The 20,000-nt window shown below is 39.5% G+C and overlaps 3 protein-coding genes across 3 annotated transcripts in view; 2 read left to right on the forward strand and 1 right to left on the reverse strand.

The window, feature by feature from the left end:
* Nucleotides 1-20,000, forward strand: part of LOC102237701 (GTPase IMAP family member 7-like) — a 40,628-nt gene that overhangs the window by 9,354 nt on the left and 11,274 nt on the right. The window lies entirely within an intron of this gene.
* On the reverse strand, nucleotides 85-16,793 carry mycbpap (MYCBP associated protein). The gene is made up of 19 exons (XM_005805106.3): nucleotides 16,726-16,793; nucleotides 15,345-15,443; nucleotides 15,145-15,268; nucleotides 14,912-15,012; nucleotides 14,632-14,794; nucleotides 14,406-14,521; nucleotides 14,171-14,321; nucleotides 13,913-14,031; nucleotides 11,529-11,647; nucleotides 10,569-10,683; nucleotides 9,609-9,801; nucleotides 9,283-9,470; nucleotides 9,029-9,175; nucleotides 7,044-7,142; nucleotides 6,757-6,884; nucleotides 6,521-6,615; nucleotides 4,661-4,788; nucleotides 2,668-2,829; nucleotides 85-259 (listed from the first exon to the last, which is right to left on the reverse strand). Exons 2-19 carry the CDS (start codon nucleotides 15,432-15,434, stop codon nucleotides 164-166), a joined length of 2,334 nt encoding a protein of 777 aa, XP_005805163.1. The 5' UTR covers nucleotides 15,435-15,443; nucleotides 16,726-16,793; the 3' UTR covers nucleotides 85-163.
* On the forward strand, nucleotides 18,522-19,989 carry LOC102237958 (dexamethasone-induced Ras-related protein 1-like). The gene is made up of 2 exons (XM_014471034.2): nucleotides 18,522-19,206; nucleotides 19,367-19,989. The coding sequence occupies exons 1-2, from the start codon at nucleotides 18,615-18,617 to the stop codon at nucleotides 19,906-19,908; spliced, it is 1,134 nt and encodes a 377-aa protein (XP_014326520.2). The 5' UTR covers nucleotides 18,522-18,614; the 3' UTR covers nucleotides 19,909-19,989.

Genomic DNA, 20,000 nt, shown 5'->3' on the forward strand with positions numbered 1-20,000 from the left:
TTTGCTTCGTCAGCGATTAACTCGACAGCATCCACTGATGGGAGACTGAAGGCGTGAGCAAATATTCAAATACTCGGTGTTCAGTAAAACAAACTTTATTGATTCGTCAACAAAAGTGATATCTGATTGTTTGGGCCTTTTTTCTTCTCATCCAGCCTGCCTTTCAGGCGCAGCACTTTGGGGTCTGTCCGTCACCCTCCTGAATGTCGTCCATCAGGTCACACAGATTGCACACAAGTTCTTCCATCCAACCATAAACCTGCCAGAAAACCAACATGGACACTTAATTTCAGCATCTTTTCATACAATATTCATTCACTTTTCCCCTTTGTTTGACTTTTGTTTAATACATGGGGGGATTCAATAATTCATCAAGAAAATCTTAAGATTAGCTTAAGACTTAAGAATTCCTCTCATTTCACCGCTCCCTCTGGGCTTTCTCCCACTGAAGTGGATTCCTCTGGTAGAATTTCAAGCAGGCCAATCAGCAAACAGAAGGAGAACTTGTGATTGATGACATCGATTTTCTGCATTGTTTTAGAATTGTAGTCTGCCTGTAGTCTTAGCAATGTTCGTTCAGTCTGCGCTGGCTGTACGCTTCCTGTCATGAAATGCGGTGTAGAGGTGGTGAGGCAGACGCTGTAGACCCAGGATGCGATAAATAAATGATTTTAATGATGAATGTCCAGAATAACACAGTCCAACATGGTCCAAACAACGGGCAGCACGGCCAAGCGGAAGCCAGGGCTCGACGCCGGTAGCAACCGTTAGCACAAAGGATGAGACGACGGACTGGACACACAGATGACAGAGACTAGACGCCAAATGAGACGAGGACCCGACAAAGACACAGGCACACAGGTGACACTAAATACACAGGAGGTAATCAGGGAACGAGACACACCTGGGGACTAATCAAAGGGAGCCGGGACAACACACGGAGACACAGATACACAGGAAACTCAAAATAAACACACAGAAAAACACAGATCCTGACACTTCCAAATGGATGGCCGTTTACAGCACAGGCAATTTTTGGTAAGCTTCATAGCGTCAAACTGATTATCTCAAGGTCAAACATTAAGAATTGGGTAAAATTTAAGACTTTAACAGAGTCCACACCTCCAGCGAGCAATCATTTCCCAATAGCTAAGGGTCCAGATCCTCTGTCTGAAGCAAAACATAGAACTATATATACAAGCTGGTTTTTGCCAGGCTAGTTTAAGACCAGATTTGATAGTAAAAAAAGAATTTGAAAGGCCTACCAAAACCATGGAAGAGGATGGTAATAAGAGTTAATTAGCATGTAGCTCAAATATTAATTTAGTTTTGAGAGAATGTACAAGAGAAATCCATTGAAAACAAATGCTCAAGTGGAATGTGATGTGAAGAAAAAGATGTTCTTCCTAAAAAATTTTTCCGCTAAAAGCATAAATCCATCTGTAACACAGAGTGTTACTGGTGGCCTTGCTGCAGAGTGACCCAGGAGTGACCTGCTGTATGGGATCTTATTGCCGTGGATCTTACATGGTCTCAGTATATATAGGGTGGGCACATGAGGCTTGTTATCAAGCCAGTGTGTGTGTTTTTCCCTTTAGTTCAGTAGGAGTCTTTATTTAGTTTTTTTTTGTTGGAATCACTCTGACACAACAGATGGCTATTTAGAAAAAAGTTTGTATTTTCACCACAGGATTCTCAAATATGTGCAAAGTCTTTCTGGAAAGATTTCAAAATATGCTCCCAAAAACAAGAGACTATAACGTAACTCATTCCAACCTTGCATTTTGTTCATATCTACACCCACATATTTGTTGTTGTGCTCCACTACCTCCATCTCCTCTCCTGGCGTGTTTAACTAATTTCTGTTTTTTTAAAATCATTTTCAGAACTTCCTCCTTGCCCTTCTTAACACTGAATATTGTTTTTCTCACATCATGCTACAAAGTGTTCCACGTGTCTCCTGTACATACTGTAGCTTTTTCTTCGACACTCAGACACTTCCTTCAAACCTCATAAGCTCTTGCATGCTCTCACTCGCTCAACTCTTCGGTCTCACCAACTGTGGTCTGTCTGTCAGGTGGTTGTGGAAGCGTCCTTCATTCTTTCAAATAGTTTTCTTTGCAGTTTCTGGTTTTTGAACATTGTGAAAGGAAAGGGAATCAAAGAACTTGTGCTTCATGTCTTAGCGCCAATGTCAAAAAAGTTGCTAGATTTGTGGCTAGTTGCTTTTCCTGAACATAAAAAGTCGATAGAGGGTCTTGAAAGTTCCTAAATATAGCAACAAGTCACTAAGTTGGCAACAGTGCTTTCCCTCGTCCTTGCCACGCTCCCGATTAAACCCCTCCGCTTATCCCAACGCTTGGCCACACCCCTCAGTATCTCTTGACTCCACCCACATTGGTGGAGTTTTCAGAATTTGTTTGTTTGTGTTAAGCTTTCACAGGAGGTTTAGTTACACTTTAAAGAGAACTACAGCTGTCCCAGGTACCAGGTTAGGGTCAGGAGGATGCATCTATGTGACCCCTTGACCTCCTATCTCCTCAGTAGTAGTTAAGGAAACTTTAATGAACAGTTCAAGCATCAGAACTTTCAAAACCAACCCAGGAATGTCTCAAAGTGAAGGACAAAAAATAATCGCACGAGACAAAACAAAACAACATAACTTGCCTTTTCGTGCAAAGCTGCTCTGTAGATCAAGAGGGTCTCTTCGTCTATGGCTTCGAGGTCGAAAAATGAACTAACGTCACCCAGTGACTCAGACTCCTTCCACTGTCTGTCTTTGAAACGCTTGCCTGCATGATCCATTCTCTTACTCTTCATTCCAGTGGCCTGTGGAACAATTATGCCGTGTTGCGGTTAAACACAGCTGCAATTGACAGAGCAAACAGAGACGTTAGCGCGTAGCTGTGCGAGCATCTGTTGAAGATGGCTTGGAGTGGCACAGGTGCAAATAATTCACACCTTGGCATGCTGTCTGAGAGCAGGTGCACATTTGTCACAAAATGTTCCGTTTCCATGGCGCCCTATGAGTAATAAACTGTACCTTATCCAATGACTCAACCTTTACACAGAGAAGAAAATTGCTCAGCAGAATACGAACAGATAAAGCTGCGTCGTCGATCTTCTGGTAAATGTCAAAGATGGTGAATAATAAGTAGTGAGAAGTTAGAGCAGAAGTTCAGAAAACAAGGTCATGGTCATTAAGGGGATTTGGAGAAAGGGGGTCAGGGGGCTTTAATATTCACTTATGTTTTTGTCATCTTTTTGTGTTACAACCACAAATCACATAATATATTCAAATATATTCTTCAATATATTTGAAGAATATATTCTTCAAATATATTCTTTTATATTTGAAGAAAGAAAAAAATGTCAAAGTGTGACATGCAAACCTACTTTTTCATTCTTTGCTGTACATGCCATCCAGTGGATCAAGAAGATGTAAAAAGTCACGCATATTTCACAAAAAGAAGACTAATTTAATGTTTGCAACAATCCTTATAGGGGACACAGCAAACATGTGGAAGAGGTCGCCCTGGTCGGATGTGACCAAAATTGAACATTTTGAAATCAGATGGTGGTGGCAGCATCATGCTGTGGGGAGACTCTTTTTTTCAGCAGGGACACGTAATCTTTTCTGGAAGCAGTTCAGGAAGAAAATCTGTTTCAGGCACTTGTGTAGACGTCTATGTTCCAGCAGGACAATGACCCGAAACATACAGCCAAGGCTCCATGTAAAATGGTTGGGATCCAAACCACATTTTAGAAAGTCAAAGCAGAACTGGTGTGGATGTAGGTGGTTAAATGTTAAAGTAGAAGTTCACGGATAATATAAGGTTGACTGAGGCTGAGCTATAAATATGGCGGTTCTTAAGATTTTTAACTGAAATTTAAATAAACTTATGAGAATAAGTGCTCTACTTGGTTTTAATCTAACACATACAGTCCTAATAAAATTCACAGAAGTCGTAGTTGCTATTTAGCAAAGTGTTAAAAGGCACTGTTGTGTAATTCTTTTGTCCAAACAAGTCTTCTTATTAAAAACTGAACGGCCGCCGTGTTGCCAAGTTACTTCTACAACCCTTCAAAAGGACACAACTCTTGGCAGAAAGCCTTTATTTTCTACATTATTGGGCAACATGAACTGAGTTAGAACAGAAGATCATCACTTCAAAATTGTGCCTGTCGTCACAGACCATCACAGAGACGAGCAAAACGATAAGATTCGCCACAAAGTCGTGGTACAGACATGAAGTCACAAATCTAAAAAAATATATTTTAAGGATCTAGTGAAGAGAAATGAATATTGCAGATGAGTGCCTTTCTGAGGACGAGTGTCTGGTTATGTGGGGGCGGCAGTCAGTAGTAACAAAACACTTGCATAGCAGATGAATGGATGACGGCTTGACAGCCTGGTTAAAGTGGAGACTGACTCATGATCGGATCAGTTTTACTGTTGGACTCAGTGATGTGTTTTTTGTGAGTTACAAAAAATGTTTAATTCACATTTATAACCCAAAGTGCTTTCGATTCCGCGGCAAAACAACTGTAAACACTCCTCAGCCTCTGTGTTCATGTCGGTCAGTGAGATGCAAAGGCTTTCGCCGACACACAGACACGGCCGCTCTTCTGCGCCACTCTGACACGGAGGTGCATTTACCTCAACACTGCTGTCATACTCTTTGGATTCTGATCTGCCGATGTCTTTCAGTTTTACTCTCATGCCACACTTCTCTATTACACCCGATGACTCTCTCTTGTCATCGGTGGGCGACGGAGTACTCACATCTAGGACGTAATGTAGAAAACAGAAATCCTGAATAGTAGAATATTTCATTTGATGTAAAATCCAAAACAAACAGTTGTTCTGCTAAAATTGAAGCGAATTTACTAAAATCTGTTGCAGAGGAGCTTTTTCCTCTGCTTTTGTCCCCCCCGCAAGGTCAATAGTTTGATCTGGCTTCATCTCTGTTCAGATACAGCCGAACATGTAACAATAACTACAAATGAAATTAGAAATAAATATTCATCCTTGTATTTTCAAGATAATTTTTTTTGTTTAGTTTACAACATGGACTGCAGCTCTCTATTTGAAAATGTGATTCCTTCTAAGTGGAGTCCATCATAACAGGCAATAAGCAGGAAAATATGGAATTATGATGTTATTGCTGAATCCTGCAAAAAAAAAAATATATATATAACATTGTGCTTGATATAGTATGATATAAGCAGTTAAAACATTTAGGTGTTTCAGTTATTTCAGTTATCAGATCTTTCTTTCTTTTCTATTTTTTTTATCTTTTAACAGCCAGCGTCTGGCTTTATGGCTCATGCTAATAATCTTGATTGCCAGTCAAAAAGCGTCATAAATGAATGAATGATTGAATAACTTAATTAGTTAAATCTGTATTTTGAACATATAAGCAACAGCAGACATTTTATTTAGGTTGTTGTTCTGGCCCTTTGGAGCTTTTCACAAGCATCCAGGACTCTGGCGGTGTTTTTATGACATTGTTCATTCTGTTAGTCTAACTGAGCGAAATGTTTAGGTTGCTTCTCTGATAGTTTGTTTGTTTATGTTTTTATCGTATCACATAGAGATTTCCTCATCTTTTAACACAAGGGCTTGTATTTTCTGAACAGTATTTCTAAAATATTTTGTATTTCTACATTGATTTAGGTCTGCAGCTAACAATTATTTTAGTAAGTTTGTCATCGCTCTCGAGAAAGATAGAAAAATGGGCATATTCCACAGATTTTTCATGTAACCACCTAAGCTTATTTTGAGCAATATAAAAAAAATACAATAAAAATGAAAATTAACAAATAATTAACCTTAATTTAATTTTTTAAATGAGAAAATAAACATTGTGTTGCCAAGAACGCAATAACTTTGTATTTCTTTAGTGCGTTCTTGATCATTTGTAGCAGAGTATGCATCTCCAACTAAAAAAATTACTTCTTGACTTGACATCAATAAAGGGGTGATCTACTAAATATTTTTTGATTAATAGTTGAATAGTGAAAGGTGTCTAATAGAAGATTTATTTACAAAATTTAAACCAGGTAAAAGTAAAACTATGCCACTATGCCAAGAGTTCTGGGTAGAACATGCTTCCAGACAAAAAATGATTTTTATCTCATCTACAAAATGTATATATTTTTTGCACAATTTTGACTTACTTAGTATGAGGGGTCTTGTTCTTTCACCAAGTGACATGTTTCAGAGTCTGTATACTCTAGTTAACCATTATTCAATTACTAAACTAGTTGACAATTATTTCAATAATCAGTTCATCACAATTAATCAAATTAACTGCTTCAGCTCTACCTTGATTCAAAGTAAAACCCTGTAAGGCATTGGAGAAATAGCACCATAAGTGTGAGATAACGTAGTTTTGAATAATTACATGTCTACAATGGTACTGAGCAGAAATCCAATCTATACTGTATCGCTAAATGCTTTTGTCGTAGAGCTGAGTGTCACAATGAGCTGGGATTATGCGTTCAGGCCTCCTACCAGACCACAAATCTTTCTCTGGAAGCCCCATCACATCTCTGATCCTGAAGGCTTCAGTTCCCATTAAGTCCAGAAGGTTTATCCACAGTTGCTGCCTGCAGGGGGCACCACACACCACCACCACCACCACAAACAGTATTATTCTACAATTTGTAAGCAGGAAACGTACATGTAAAAAAAGAACCTGCATAATGCATGTTTGTGTATTGTACTATGCACTGTACTATAGGCATTACCCTATATCGGCCGGTGTTAGAAGGTGGTGTTTTCTAGTGGGAGGATCACAAAGTTGCAGATACAAAGAATTGAGCTGGGAAAAGCTCTCTTCTTTGACAGGATCCTCAACAGGCAGAGCCAATACAGCCTCCAGAATCACAACATAACAGGAGGATAAAAACAGATTATTATACAGGTATTATAGATGACATGAAGAGGTTTATGTCTTACTTTTGTTCTGTGATGTGCTGCAACATGGTCTACATTTGCTCAAAGCAGTTACCTCGAAGTGTCATGTTAGGATTACCTGTCGAAGAGTGTTAAAAGAGAGATCCCAGCTGCCCTCCGGTTTCACCTGTTGCCACAGTGTCTTTAGGGTCTCTATTGGCTGGTAATGGTACTGCAACTAAAACCATAACAATGGAGTGAACGTAACAATACTTTTAAGAGTTTACTTTTACATTTTCTTTGTTTCTGCACAGCTTTGACCTATAATATTACCAGATTTATGATACAATCCCTCAAGGCAAATAAAGAAACAAAGCAAATACACATATTTTAATAAGAGGAAAAAAATAGTTTCAGAACAGTAAAATAATTTGTAGATATGAATTTTTTTTTTAAAAAGGTAATGGTTTCTATATTCACACAATTATAACCTAATAAAATAAATATTGAATTAGAATTCTAATATCTCATTAAAGCCTTAGACACTGAATCTATGAATCAAGCAGAACAGAAACAAACTTTTCATATTGAACTCCAGCTTTTAAAGTGAACGACAGCATCACCAGTTTTTGAGGAAAAAAACATTATGCTTGATGAAAGGTTTTCTTGAATTTTAAAACATATGGATATGTAAACCAATAAAATGTCAGTTTATAAATAAAAAATATAAATACATACATACATCTTTTAAAATGTGCTGAAAGTTTCAAAAAGAAATGCAACATTCTTTTTTTATTCCAGTTCACTCATTAGCAGCAGGCAGACTTGCAGAAGGTAGCTCTGGCTATTTTACGAGAATCACGTGATTTATCTCAATTATAGAAGAGAAAAGAGGTAATGCTTTCAGCTAAATGTTTGGTTGCACTTCTTAAAAGAAGCTAATAAAACTGATTAACACACTTCTAGGTGGTGGGTTTTTTTTCCCTCACATGGATAAAATTTAATTTAAAGCCATTCTCCTTTGTAATCAATAATAAATAATGAGCTCGCCCCAAAGTTGGGATGAAACCAAACGGAGGTGCGCTATGAATATGAAATGAATAGGAGTTGTAATAACGGCTCTGCTTAGGAAGAACTGACATGATGGTCTAACCGCTCTCACGCCTTCAGCAGGCGAAGCACACGATGACTGGATCCATTACTGGGTCATCTCACACTGACTCACAAGCTGTGACTAGGGATCTGCAATCGACACTGTCAGAGAAAAACCTCTGACAGGTCAGGATTGAGCTGAAAGGGATTAGAAGAAATGACCGATGTGCTTCAAATAACACGTGTCACGGTGTCGAGGATTAAAACAAGCAAGCAGCTCAGTCACCACAACGTCAAAACTACCACAACAAAGGTTGTGGTGTGGTGTAGGGCCACATTCACGTGTTGTGGTGACAACCTACAAAGATGTGTTTTGGAGTATTCAAGCTTAACCACAAAGTTATATTTGGTCCGTATTCATTTCATTCTAACAATTTTCAACAGCGTCATGGTCAGTACTTCAAAAGGTGTTCCAGAAGATTATGCTTTATCCATAGCAAACAACAGTTTTGATGTGCAATTTGGATAAAATGGTTGAAACACTTAATTAGTGTCTGCCAAGCATGGTGACATCAAATTAAAGTTTAGTACTTGTAGTAGTACAGCAGGTGCATTCTGCACGGTGGATTAAACAACGCAGAAGGTGCACTGTATAAAAAAAAATTTTAAATGGATGTAAAATCAAGAGCTGATTGAGCAATGCTTGAACACAAATGGGTGTCAGAAGAGAACAAGCTAAATACATTGACATTATTTCTAATAATAATAAAGGAGGCTGACATTACGTTCTTGAAATAGTCCGTACCTCCAAACTACAGAAAACATCTAAAATGTGTTTAAAAGCCTCGTCTGCTTCAGAAAATCAGTCACTTTCAATGATGCCAAGCATTAAGACAGGAATATGTCAGCGTTAACCAAATGCTTTTTGTTGGCAAGGAAAAGCATACGAGAATGAAGTTGTGATAGTACGAGAAAGTCAGTAAGCTAAGAAAAATAAATAATGTAGGAGGCTTTCACCGGTAGGTAATGTACCCTGGGGTTTTTGTTCTGGAACAGCTGTTCTTCAGTGAGGTAAAGCTCTGCAGGTGACCTGGGCTTTTCAGGGACGTAGATGTCCCCGACTTGTCCGTTCAAAATCGATCGATAGTACTTTTCCGCAACAACCTTTTCCAGCTTGTTCTGTTAAACACACATACACACACAATGAAGCCACAAAAGTACACTTTTCTATGAATGGAAATGACTTTTTCCTTCCTTTCTGAAACACATTGTGCTTGTTAAGTTACATTTAAGAAGCTCCTCTGATCTGCAGTTTTGTCCAGTTTGATGGCCACCCCACTCAGCCTGATCTGAATCGAGGCTCCTTGCAACAACACAGGGTTGGTGTTGAGTTGCCAAATTTCAGTCCAGAGACCTTGCTCCTCTGACTTAAATATGAACTCCACCTGCTGGGTTTCTCTGGGATGAATCACACCTGAGTTAAAGTGAAAATAAAAAAATAAAAAAATGCAAAAGGCTGAGTGCTGGTAGCGTGACAAGGGTTGACACATGGGTAAATACATGACGCGCAAACAGCAGTAGCAGGTGTTCCATCGCGTTTGTGAATCTGTACCAGAGGAGGATCTGAAGTAGTAGCGCACACGGTCCTTTTGCTGGTACAGGTGAGACAGACTTAGTTGTTTTGGAAGCTTCTTCCAGCTGTAAAAGATGACGGTGTTGCCTTCGTTGCGCAGCTCCATGTCGGTTGAGACAATTTGCCCGGTCTGGGTTTTGAACAACACGGAGGTACTGATTCCAACTTCTCCCTAATCAATTCAGTGGCAGAAAACCGAAGACATGACATGCAAAGAGCAGACAATGCGTGTTACATATAATCAATGACATTTTCATTAAAAGTCCATCAGTGCTTTTGCCTACAAAATGAAATAGAGCCGACTAATGTTTTTAAATACAAATAGCAAATAACAAATGCAGGTTTTTAGTAGCTTTTACTCTTGTGTCACGGAGTAATTGCATTGAATTTCCAGAACAGGAGACATTTTTTAACATAGATTTTCTTGTGTTAAGCTTGAAACTACTTTCTTTTCTGTTAGGAAGGAAACACAGATAATATATCCCGCAAATATCCCGTGGAGCGTATCTATCCTTTTTTTATATATATATTTTTCTCTATTTTAAAACTTAAAAATAGAAATTAAACACTTTCTTTCAAAATAATAAACAAAACTCCTAGTAGATATGTGTTATTTCCCCATATGTCACGTAACATTTGTGGCTCTTAACAAGTTTTGTTTCGCTGGACTTGGGGCAAAAATGGCTCTTTGGATTGTAAAGGTTGCAGACAACTGGCTTAGATGCGCAGAAGGTAGCATTTATTTCCATTGTGAAACTATGCAGTGAAAAATGTAACCTGTCTGTGAAGCTTTACTGACGAATGAAAGGCAGGAAAAGTAGAATTTAGGGTGTTGATCTTGCATCTTCCTTTCATAGAGTCATTTGTCCCAAAAAATGTTTGATCTCTTAAGAGATATCACATTTCTGACCAGAGAATTTTAAAAAATAATGTCAGTACCTTATCAGACGTTGGGTGTCCAGTCCATTCAGCAAGCTGACCGTTAATCCTCAAAGCAGGATAGGGCAAAGCCTGGACTTGATCCTCATCAGTTTCCTCCAGTGAGTCTTTGTCACTAACAACATGAGAACACCAACCCACTTCAAATTCCAGTCCTCAGCCTAGTAGAGACGCTTTAGTGCATACTCAGACTTAGCAAATAATTAAATATTGGCTAAAATAATAATCAGTTGTAAAAAAAAAAAAAAAAACTCACATTTTTTTACATCAATAACTGTATACTGTATAGGAAGTTGCTCCTTTCTGGTGTCACCACATGCTTACTCAGAGAAAAGATTACTGCAAAGCCAATAACTTCAGACAATCTGCTGAGCTTCCTTAGAGACATATTTTATTACATTTTTTTATTGTATTTTAAATTGCACCTACTACTGCAATGGATTTTTATCTGTGAATTGTACTGACTTGATCTGATATATTTCTGGTTATCAACTGGACCACTTTGTCCTGTGTACCTTAAAATAATATTTGCCACGAAACAGAACAACACAAATAAGCTGAACTGACTGTGATGGAAAGGAATGGCTTGTGACAGCCAAACTAAAGTGCGGCATTGATGAGGTGTGACACTGTGCAAAAAAACTGTCTTATCCTGAGATAAGGCTGTTATTTTATTTTATTTTTTTGAGAAAAATACAATTTCACCAAAAATGTGACTCTGCAACACGATGGGAAATACATTATCCCAACATTAAGAAGTAGTTAATGAAAAGTAAACCAAATACAGAGCACTTGTTGCCATTGTTACATACTGTATTTACACATATTTACCAGAATTATAAAGAAAAATGTGCTGTTTATCAAAAAACAAACAAAAAACACACCAACACTGGCAGCATATATTTTTCTCAGCAAAAGAGATAAAAAAAATAAAGAAAAATAAGCTACTTTTTATCTTACAATTTCTCTTCCTCCATAATGTTTTGCTTCTTCTCGTCTTCCTCATTCTGGAGATCCTGGCGCTCCGACAAGGAAGTGTGCGGCTTTCCGGTACCTATCACCTCCAGTTTACTCATAACCTGCAAACATTGTCACATAAAGTTGTTGTTGCCCTTGTTTACTTCAAATCAAAGGATATTACTTCTCCTGATGAGCCACAACACGAGGACCACTCACATTCAACCGTAGCCTCTGATCGGTCACACTATTCCTAAAGAAAATCTCAATTCTGGGATATACCTCCTGGTTCTAGGATATTATTATTGGATCGTTTATCTGCGTTTTCCACTGATGGCTTTAGATCCAATCGGAGTGGTCCTGCAGGCTGGGTTTATAAATGGTCCTATAAACCCAGCATTTAAATATCACAAAAAGTTCATTTATTTCTGTTACTTAGTCAAACTCCACGCATATAATCACTCACAAACTCGTGCATCTTAAAAAAAAAAAATTTAATACTGTCTGAAGCTGCAACATTTCTTGCCAGTCATCTCAGAAAGTGAAACTCATATACAGGAGCAACAAACACAGAGTGATATAGTCCAAGCTTTTTCTTCATGCAATTTTGATGATTACATAAACATGAACATAAACATGTTCTTGGCTTAACAGGAACATAATAAAAAGCCAAAGTTCAGCGTCTCATAAAATTAGAATACTGTGAAAAGGTCATTATTGGAAACCCGTGGCATAACACAAAGCACCTGCAAAGGTTATGAACGGTCTCTCACTCTGTCAGTTGGCTACACAATTACGGGGAAGAATTGGCACGTGTCCAGAAGTCATCAACACCTTCACAAGGAGGATAGGCCACAAAAGGTCAAGGCTGAATTAGCCGGTGTAAGCAGAAGCTCTGTCTCCAAGTTTAGTTGAGTGGTAGGAAAAGGTGCACCAGCAACAGGGATAACTGCAGCTGTGAGAGGACTGTCAAGTAAAATCCACTGAGCCAAGTCAGCTGTGGACCAGACGATCTGTCCCAAATCCTAAACATCACATTAGCCACCTGCCCGACAGGACACACTGCACCCACCCCCAGACAACACGGAGGAGAGACACCAGCTGAGATCATAAAAAAAATGGAGGTAATGTGAATAAACACTGCCACCATCAACATCTGTTATTAAGGGTGTTAATAGGATTAAGTGGGAACTGTCAGTGCATAGAATTACATTTGTACCACCTCAGAACTGCTGATGGACTCATTGCAATGCAGGTAGAGTATAAAGTCAGACTCTGTTGCCCAACAGACTGCAGCCACGCTACCTTTGGCTCACTCTAGATTTCATAACTGTGCTCGCTCTAAATTTGTTTGTGCGTGAGCCCTAATTACAGTTTTCATGCACCTTTAATCATTTTAGCAAGCCTTATGCACTAGATGTACTTTTAACAGGCAATGAACCACAATTAACTGCATGATTGCAGCACTTTGCTAATTTTTTTGTAGTTGAGTGGGAGTGTGTTTATTCCCCGTGAGCCTACAAGGGTGCGTGAACTTGTGTGAATGCGCAAGGACGCTCTGCGTTGTTCGCATTCTGGAGCTTGTTTTCTCTGCAGAAAGCCTGGAACAGAACGATGGAAGCCTGTCGGCAAAGAAACCGAGTGAGGCAGCCTGCGGGGGTGTGAGCACTTCACAGAGCCAAGTACTCCACCATTAGTTGTTTCTGTAATAATAAAATCAGACTATCAACAGCTATGAAGTACATTCATTTATGTACATCGTGTGGGAAATGATGGATTTAGGGAAACAAATATCTCAATCAACTTTAATTTCTAAATCTATGGACTATTTGAAAAATAAACTCAAATAAACGTTAAAAAAAAAAAACCATGACATCATATTGATTTTGTAAAACCGAGGCTCAAAACGGTTGATTAAAGTATTTCTATTAGCTAAATTCCAGATTAATGACAAATTTGTACTGACTTTCTTCAAATTCAAAAGTATGCACCTAATTTGGATGGATTGCTTTTTTAAAGTATGTGGCTTTGGTCAAACATGTTTACATACACTTCTACTGATGAAACTGTGTCTTTCACAAAATATTTAAATTGCAACGTAATCCTACGGGTGTTGACTTCCGAATTTGAATAAAGTAATAAAAAAAAAAATAAAGACTCTGAATAGATAGCAGGACGTGTCAGCCAACTGTAGGAAATGTATTAGAAAAAGTTTTCTCTGTTGCTTCACAGAAGTTTAAACTCTCAAACCTTATAACCACATTATGGCAACTGTTGCATAAAAACTATGATTATCTGGGCTTGTATACAACATGTTTAAATAAAAAGATAGCTTTAGGTTGTACTTGTTTGCATTGGTAATTGAGAACAGAAAAATAATGTCTTACTAGATTTTTTATGTCCACGTCCTGCACAATGTGTTCAAGTTCCTGTGTCCTGTGTTTTAGGTAAGCACTCTGAGCCCAAGGTCGAGTAGCTGGACGCTCAATCTCAGCAGAAACGATTCCTGAAAGATGAATAATATCCCCCAAAAGGAGGGGGAAAACAAGATTCTGTATGGGGTTAAATTGTGAAGTATTCCATTTACTCCAATTCGACCAATAAAGAGTTCCGTAACAAGGCTAAAGGGATGAAACTATGTTTACCCATTTCCCTGTGTATGGTGCCTGGGTGTCCCACATGTGTGATGGGTTTCTTTAGGCCTCGCTCGGTCTGAGTCAGCGTGGTTGCGATACCGGTCAATTCATCGCCGAGATGCTGTGGGAGGCTCCAAAACTCGCCGCCCACAGTATAACCCTTCCAAAGACAAAGAGACGCAGGCGTGAAGAAAGTGAAGGAATGGAAACCTGGCAGGTCGGTAAAATCAGATGTGTGTCATACGTATCCAGCGTAGGCGAGCGGCATGACTTGATTTAGAATTTCCTTCTGCTCCCTAGTCTCTCTGAAATGCTTGTCCTGATTCATCAGCAGGTTTTCCACAGGCCAGTTGAGTGAGTCTTATAAGAGCAAATGTACAGATTTCATTTTCCTCGTCTTTCGAGTTGAGAAACATGTTTACTCTTTTTCAAAAGTAGAACTGCCGATGCAAAATTCTCAAGAACCTTACCAGACAATTCTTTCTGCTTCCGTCTGCGATATGTCATGTGTTTATCCCAGTTCTGAAGCGCATTGCTCTGGTGTGAAATCTCTCCATCCCTGCTGTCTGTGCGAGGCTCCATGTTGGCTTCAGATGCGGGATCTCTCAAAGGCTTCGGAAAGTGCTTTAACAGCTTGTTTTGAGGGGGAAAAAGAAGAAAATCCAGTGGATTTGTAGCGTTTAAGATAAACACATGCAAAACAAAATAATAATAATAATAATAATAATAATAAAAGTGTTCTCAAGTTACATTTTTCTCCCCCCTGGCCTCCAAATATGTTCGAAAATCATCTAAGCTGCCAAGGATGCTGTGAGGAAGAATCATCCCATGCTCGTCAAATCGAAGGTATTCTACAGAAGAACAGAATTAAGGAGGGAAAAAGAACTATACCTTAGATTCTAAAATATGGGCTTAAACATCCACAGATAGCTGGATCAATATTTTAACCAGAACATGTTTGCTGGAGTAAAGTTAAAAAGAACCTGAGAAGTCCAAGTGCTGAGACTCTTTCACTGGAGGAGCCGCTTCCGCGGCATTTCCGTCTTCATTTAGTACTTCTCCTGGCTCTAGGTTTGGATGACTTTTTGGAGGCTTTGGCTTGAGAAGCTGCAATCACATAACAAATTAGGTCGCTAAACCATAAAACTGTTTTAAAGTACTAGAAGGTACTTCTGAAATTCACCTGCTCATTGCATGGCGGACAAGAAGACCGGAGATTCCCGGCTGTATTCGTGGCGTCTGGGTCATCTGATCTGGTCGATTCCTCCTGCATTCTTACCTTCTGGAATAAATCGGAGAACAATGCAAATTCATTTGCATAATTTAAATAATGCCGTCTGTAGCTGTCCCTCGATGTTTACCCCCACATAACTCATACAAGACCTTGAAAAGAATTCATAAACTCCTTTTTAGCGTTTCACTTTCAACATATGTTATTGAAAGTGCACAATTGGGAAGTAATTTAATCTCACTATAAATCCAACTATTCTGTGAAGGCCTCAGAGGTTCGCAGAGAACATTAGAGGGCAAAAAGCGTCTTTAAATATCAACAAATAGACAGATCAGAGAGTAAGTTGCAGCGATTTAAAGCAAAGTTGGGTTATAATACAATGTTCCAAGCCCACAGAGCACTGCTCATCTGAAAATGAAATGAGACTGGAACAAATGCAAACTTACCAACACATAACCACCTGCCTAAACTGATAGGCCAGGCCAGGCGAGCATGCTTTCTCATGAATCAGAATTAGCATACTCCCTTTTAAAAGTTGCTACAGGGGCAGTAGCACATGGTCCAGATTTCTGAGGGGGGTCCCAAAGATTTCTTTCTGTAAAATGTTCAAGTCATCAAAATTTATGAAGCTGCAATTGATTTCTTTGGGAAAAACTTCTTGTTTTTCCCAAAGAAAACCTCCATGTTTCTTTCCTAAGCAGTGCGGAAGCAGTCTTCCGCACTGCTTAGGAGATGTTCAAAACAAACACGGCATCAATTCATGCCTGCTGATGTATAGGATAACATGTTAATCGAACTAGTAAAATAATTTTTCACAATAGATTGGGCACCAAAACTGGCTCCAGCCCAAGGCCCAAGGCCCTTGTAAGTCCGGACCTGTATACCAAAATAGTTCCAAAGCCATAAGAACTTTTGCCAGAGCTTCTTATTTTTGTCCCTGTTTTGTTCTCAGCTTGTGTAGGCTGGCTTTGTTTCAAAATGAAAATCTTGTTGTGATAATACATAATCCCAAACACTTATCAAACACTTCTGACACTGACCCAGTTTCAACAAACATCTTTTCTGTTTCTCCCCTTCCAGGCAATCACATCGTTACAAGAGTCATTGCTTCCCTCTGTAATAATGAACGCCATTAAGGGCATTTATTAAATTACAGCAGACAAATGGGGTCAGACGCAGGCCATCCTTTCCGTTGCGCAGCCTTTCGAACCAGCCTCCCTTTAGCTAACTCAAGTTCTGTCTATTGGTACTCCAAGCGTCGACACACCCTACGGGTCCGGAGATTAAACGAAGCAGAACCGATACACGAAGAGCTGGTGCTGACTGGACCTACCGCCAGGTCCCGGCTCTGTTCTGCTCGGTGACTCCGCTGCAGCTGAAGTTCAGAGGTTTTATCTTGCAGCGTCAGCGCGGCGGTTAGCTACAGGTAGCTTACAGCGTTACCATGACAACAGGGAGCAACTTCCTCTTCATTTTTTCCTCCATTTCATTTTTCTTTTCTTTTATCCTCTGCGTTTGTTTCTTTCTTTGTAATGGAGCAGCTATTTATGCCATTTTAAAAAAAGTTTTCATTATTAATGTTTCATTTAATTTCGGATAAAGGAGCACTTTAAATTATGAAAGGTATAAAAACATTAAAGTAAAATTTAATTGTATTGTAGGTCGACAACATTGATTGATTGATTGATTGATTGATTGATTGATGTTCATTGGCCATGATACTTTTTGTTCATTTACCCAACATTATCTGTCATACGTTTCAAAAGATGTAACTTTTATTTTCGAATGTAAACGCTTTGATATCAGTACATTTTACATAGAATTAACAGCTATTCCGAATATAATGCTCTAATATTTTATTAATTCGTTAATTTTAAGTTTAGTGATTAAAATCGGTTTGCAGTATAGCTGTTTGAATATTTATTTACTATTAATAAATAGTAATATTGTAAAACAAAATATTGTTTTACAGCTACTGAACGTCTTCCAACACTGCGAGTCCTACACATTGAAGACAAAGGCGGGACAAACGCTGCTTCAATGCAAGATGTTTGTAATAGTTTGTTATAACATAAGTTCGTAAAGGCTCAGTGGCACAAAAATATGATTTATAAATTATTTAATGACTGTGTGTGAAATACCCCGAAACAACTGAAACAATTTTGCACGCGATAACATATATTTTCATTCCAAATTTCAACATTTTATTTTGGGATTGTTTCAATTCCATAAATTGACAACATAGTTACAATTATATCCTTATAAATGAGTGAATATAAACAAGTACCATGAATTAAATATTGGATATTCATTGGAACGCGACTAAAAAAAAAATTTAAAAAAAACACCAACAGACAAAGGGAAATATAACGTTATGGGAAATTTTTAGCATTTCAAAGATCAAAATGAAAATAATCAATATAAACAACATTATTACAAAATAACAAAGTAAGGCAAAAGAAGCATTCCCCCCCCAAATCAATTTCTTTCAAAATAAAGAAATTTACTGAAACTTTATCAAAAACTGTGTCTCAGGTGAATTTTTGGTTAAAACGAGATTATTCTTCTTCTTCATTCAGCCAAGTTACTCGCTGTGAACAGAGTATCCATTACTTTGGTAACACTTTATTTGAGTGAATAAGGCTGTCATGACACCGTCATAAACATGACATAACGCCTGCCATGAACATGAATGAGTCTTCATGAATATTTATAACTATTGACTTTTAATACAAAGTTGACATTATTCAAAATGTCTTCAGTACGACAACTTCACATTAGCCAAGAAATCACGATCTGACATAAATTTGTTACAAAAGTATTACTGATTAAACTTTAGCTTTAATAACATAAAGCTACTTAATCTTTAAAGTTTAATCAGTAATACTTTTATAAAAAAATTATGTCAGATCATGATTTCTTGGTTTATTATTATTATTATTATTATCGTTATTGTTATTATTTTACAGAAAGATTAACGCTAGAAACAGGACAATTATCTTAGTACATCACATTCAATGTGTTCTGCTCCCTGCTCAGCGCTATCCTGTTTTTTTCTGTCAGCATGACGCGGACGAATCCCTCCCGGGGCCGAGGAGCGAGTATATAAAGGGAGCTGACATCAGCAAACACAGAGAGAACTGAGGAATCCCAGCCTCATCTGTGATTCTGTCCGCTTTTCGGCTGCGCAAAAAAAACAAAACAAAAAAAGCGCCAGTAGCGATGGAAATGGGAAGCATTTCCACTGGCGCCCCGACCAGCTCCGTTTCTGCGCGGCACCAGCTCAAATGTGCCGAAAAAGAAACGCACCTGCAGGAGAACAATGACGGACAGTGCTCTGGTCTCTCCAAGGTCTGGCTGGCTTACAAACACGCGTCGCAGCAGCTGAGTTCGTCTGGAATCAAAGCGGGCTTAGGTCTGCTTAAAGTAGCCACGTCTCAGTGGAAAGAGGAGAAGAAGACAGGCGGCGCAAAGAACAGCCATCCCGCCAAGAGATCCTCGTTGGATCAGCTAACAGATTTAGTCTTTCACGGCTCGACCCGTCGCAGCGGTCTGCAGCACCGACCGGACCCGCTTTACCTCACCAAGCCGCAGAACTGTAAACGCATCGTAGTTCTCGGTGCGCCGCGGGTTGGTAAGACCGCCATCCTCAGAAGATACCTCCGGGACGGGTTTGTGGAGGAGTACAGTCCGACCTCTGAGGATTTCCTTAGGAAGTTATTTTGCATCCGCGGGGAGACCTACCAAATAGACATCCTGGACGCGTCCAGGGAGAGGGATTTCCCGGCCAAGCGGCGACTCTCCATTCTCACTGGTGCGCATTGTCTCAGTATGCAAAAGTAGCTTAAACAATGTGAAACTTACAGACAAATTAGGGTGAATGTTACAACTGCTTGCGCAATTTGTTATCTGCACAATGCGTACAATTAACTAAACAACTTCGAATTGTTTATTTTATTTTGTCATTTCCACAGGAGATATTTTCCTACTCGTCTTCAGCCTCGACGACAGGAGCTCTTTCGAGGAGGTGTGCAACCTGCGAGAGGAGATTTTGGCCGCTAAGTCCAAGCTCACCAAGTCCTCGGTGCCGGGGCATTGCGCACAGCCGCGGGTCCCGCTCGTGGTCTGCGCCAACAAAGCGGACCTTGACTCCCAGAGAGGGATTTCACGCGCGGAAGTGCTCACAGCACTCGGCGGTGACTGCACGTATTTTGAAACATCTGCGAAGGACAGCACCAACCTCGACAAAGTCTTCGAGACCCTGGCGAAGCGGGGCGGCCTTCCGACGGAAACGGGTCCGTTTCAGCACCGCAAAGTGTCCCTCCGGTCGTACCAGGCCCTGCGGACGGACCGGGCGGCGTGGAAGGGTGGAAAGGTGGAGAGGCGAGATGATCCCTGTGGCACCCTGTACCCACTGGCCCGTCGGCCGAGCTTCACCACAGATCTTCGGCAGATCATTGGGCCACGGAAGGGAACAAAACCGGGCCAAGGACTGGAGAAATGTCAAATTCAGTAAAGGACTGAGAGCGATTACATCAAACTCCAGTCCTCAAGGGCCGCAGTCCTGCAACTTTTAGTTGTGCCTCTGCTGCACCACACCTGAATAGA

This window comes from Xiphophorus maculatus, chromosome 5, assembly GCF_002775205.1.
Source record: "Xiphophorus maculatus strain JP 163 A chromosome 5, X_maculatus-5.0-male, whole genome shotgun sequence".
NCBI classification, from domain to species: Eukaryota; Metazoa; Chordata; class Actinopteri; order Cyprinodontiformes; family Poeciliidae; genus Xiphophorus; species Xiphophorus maculatus.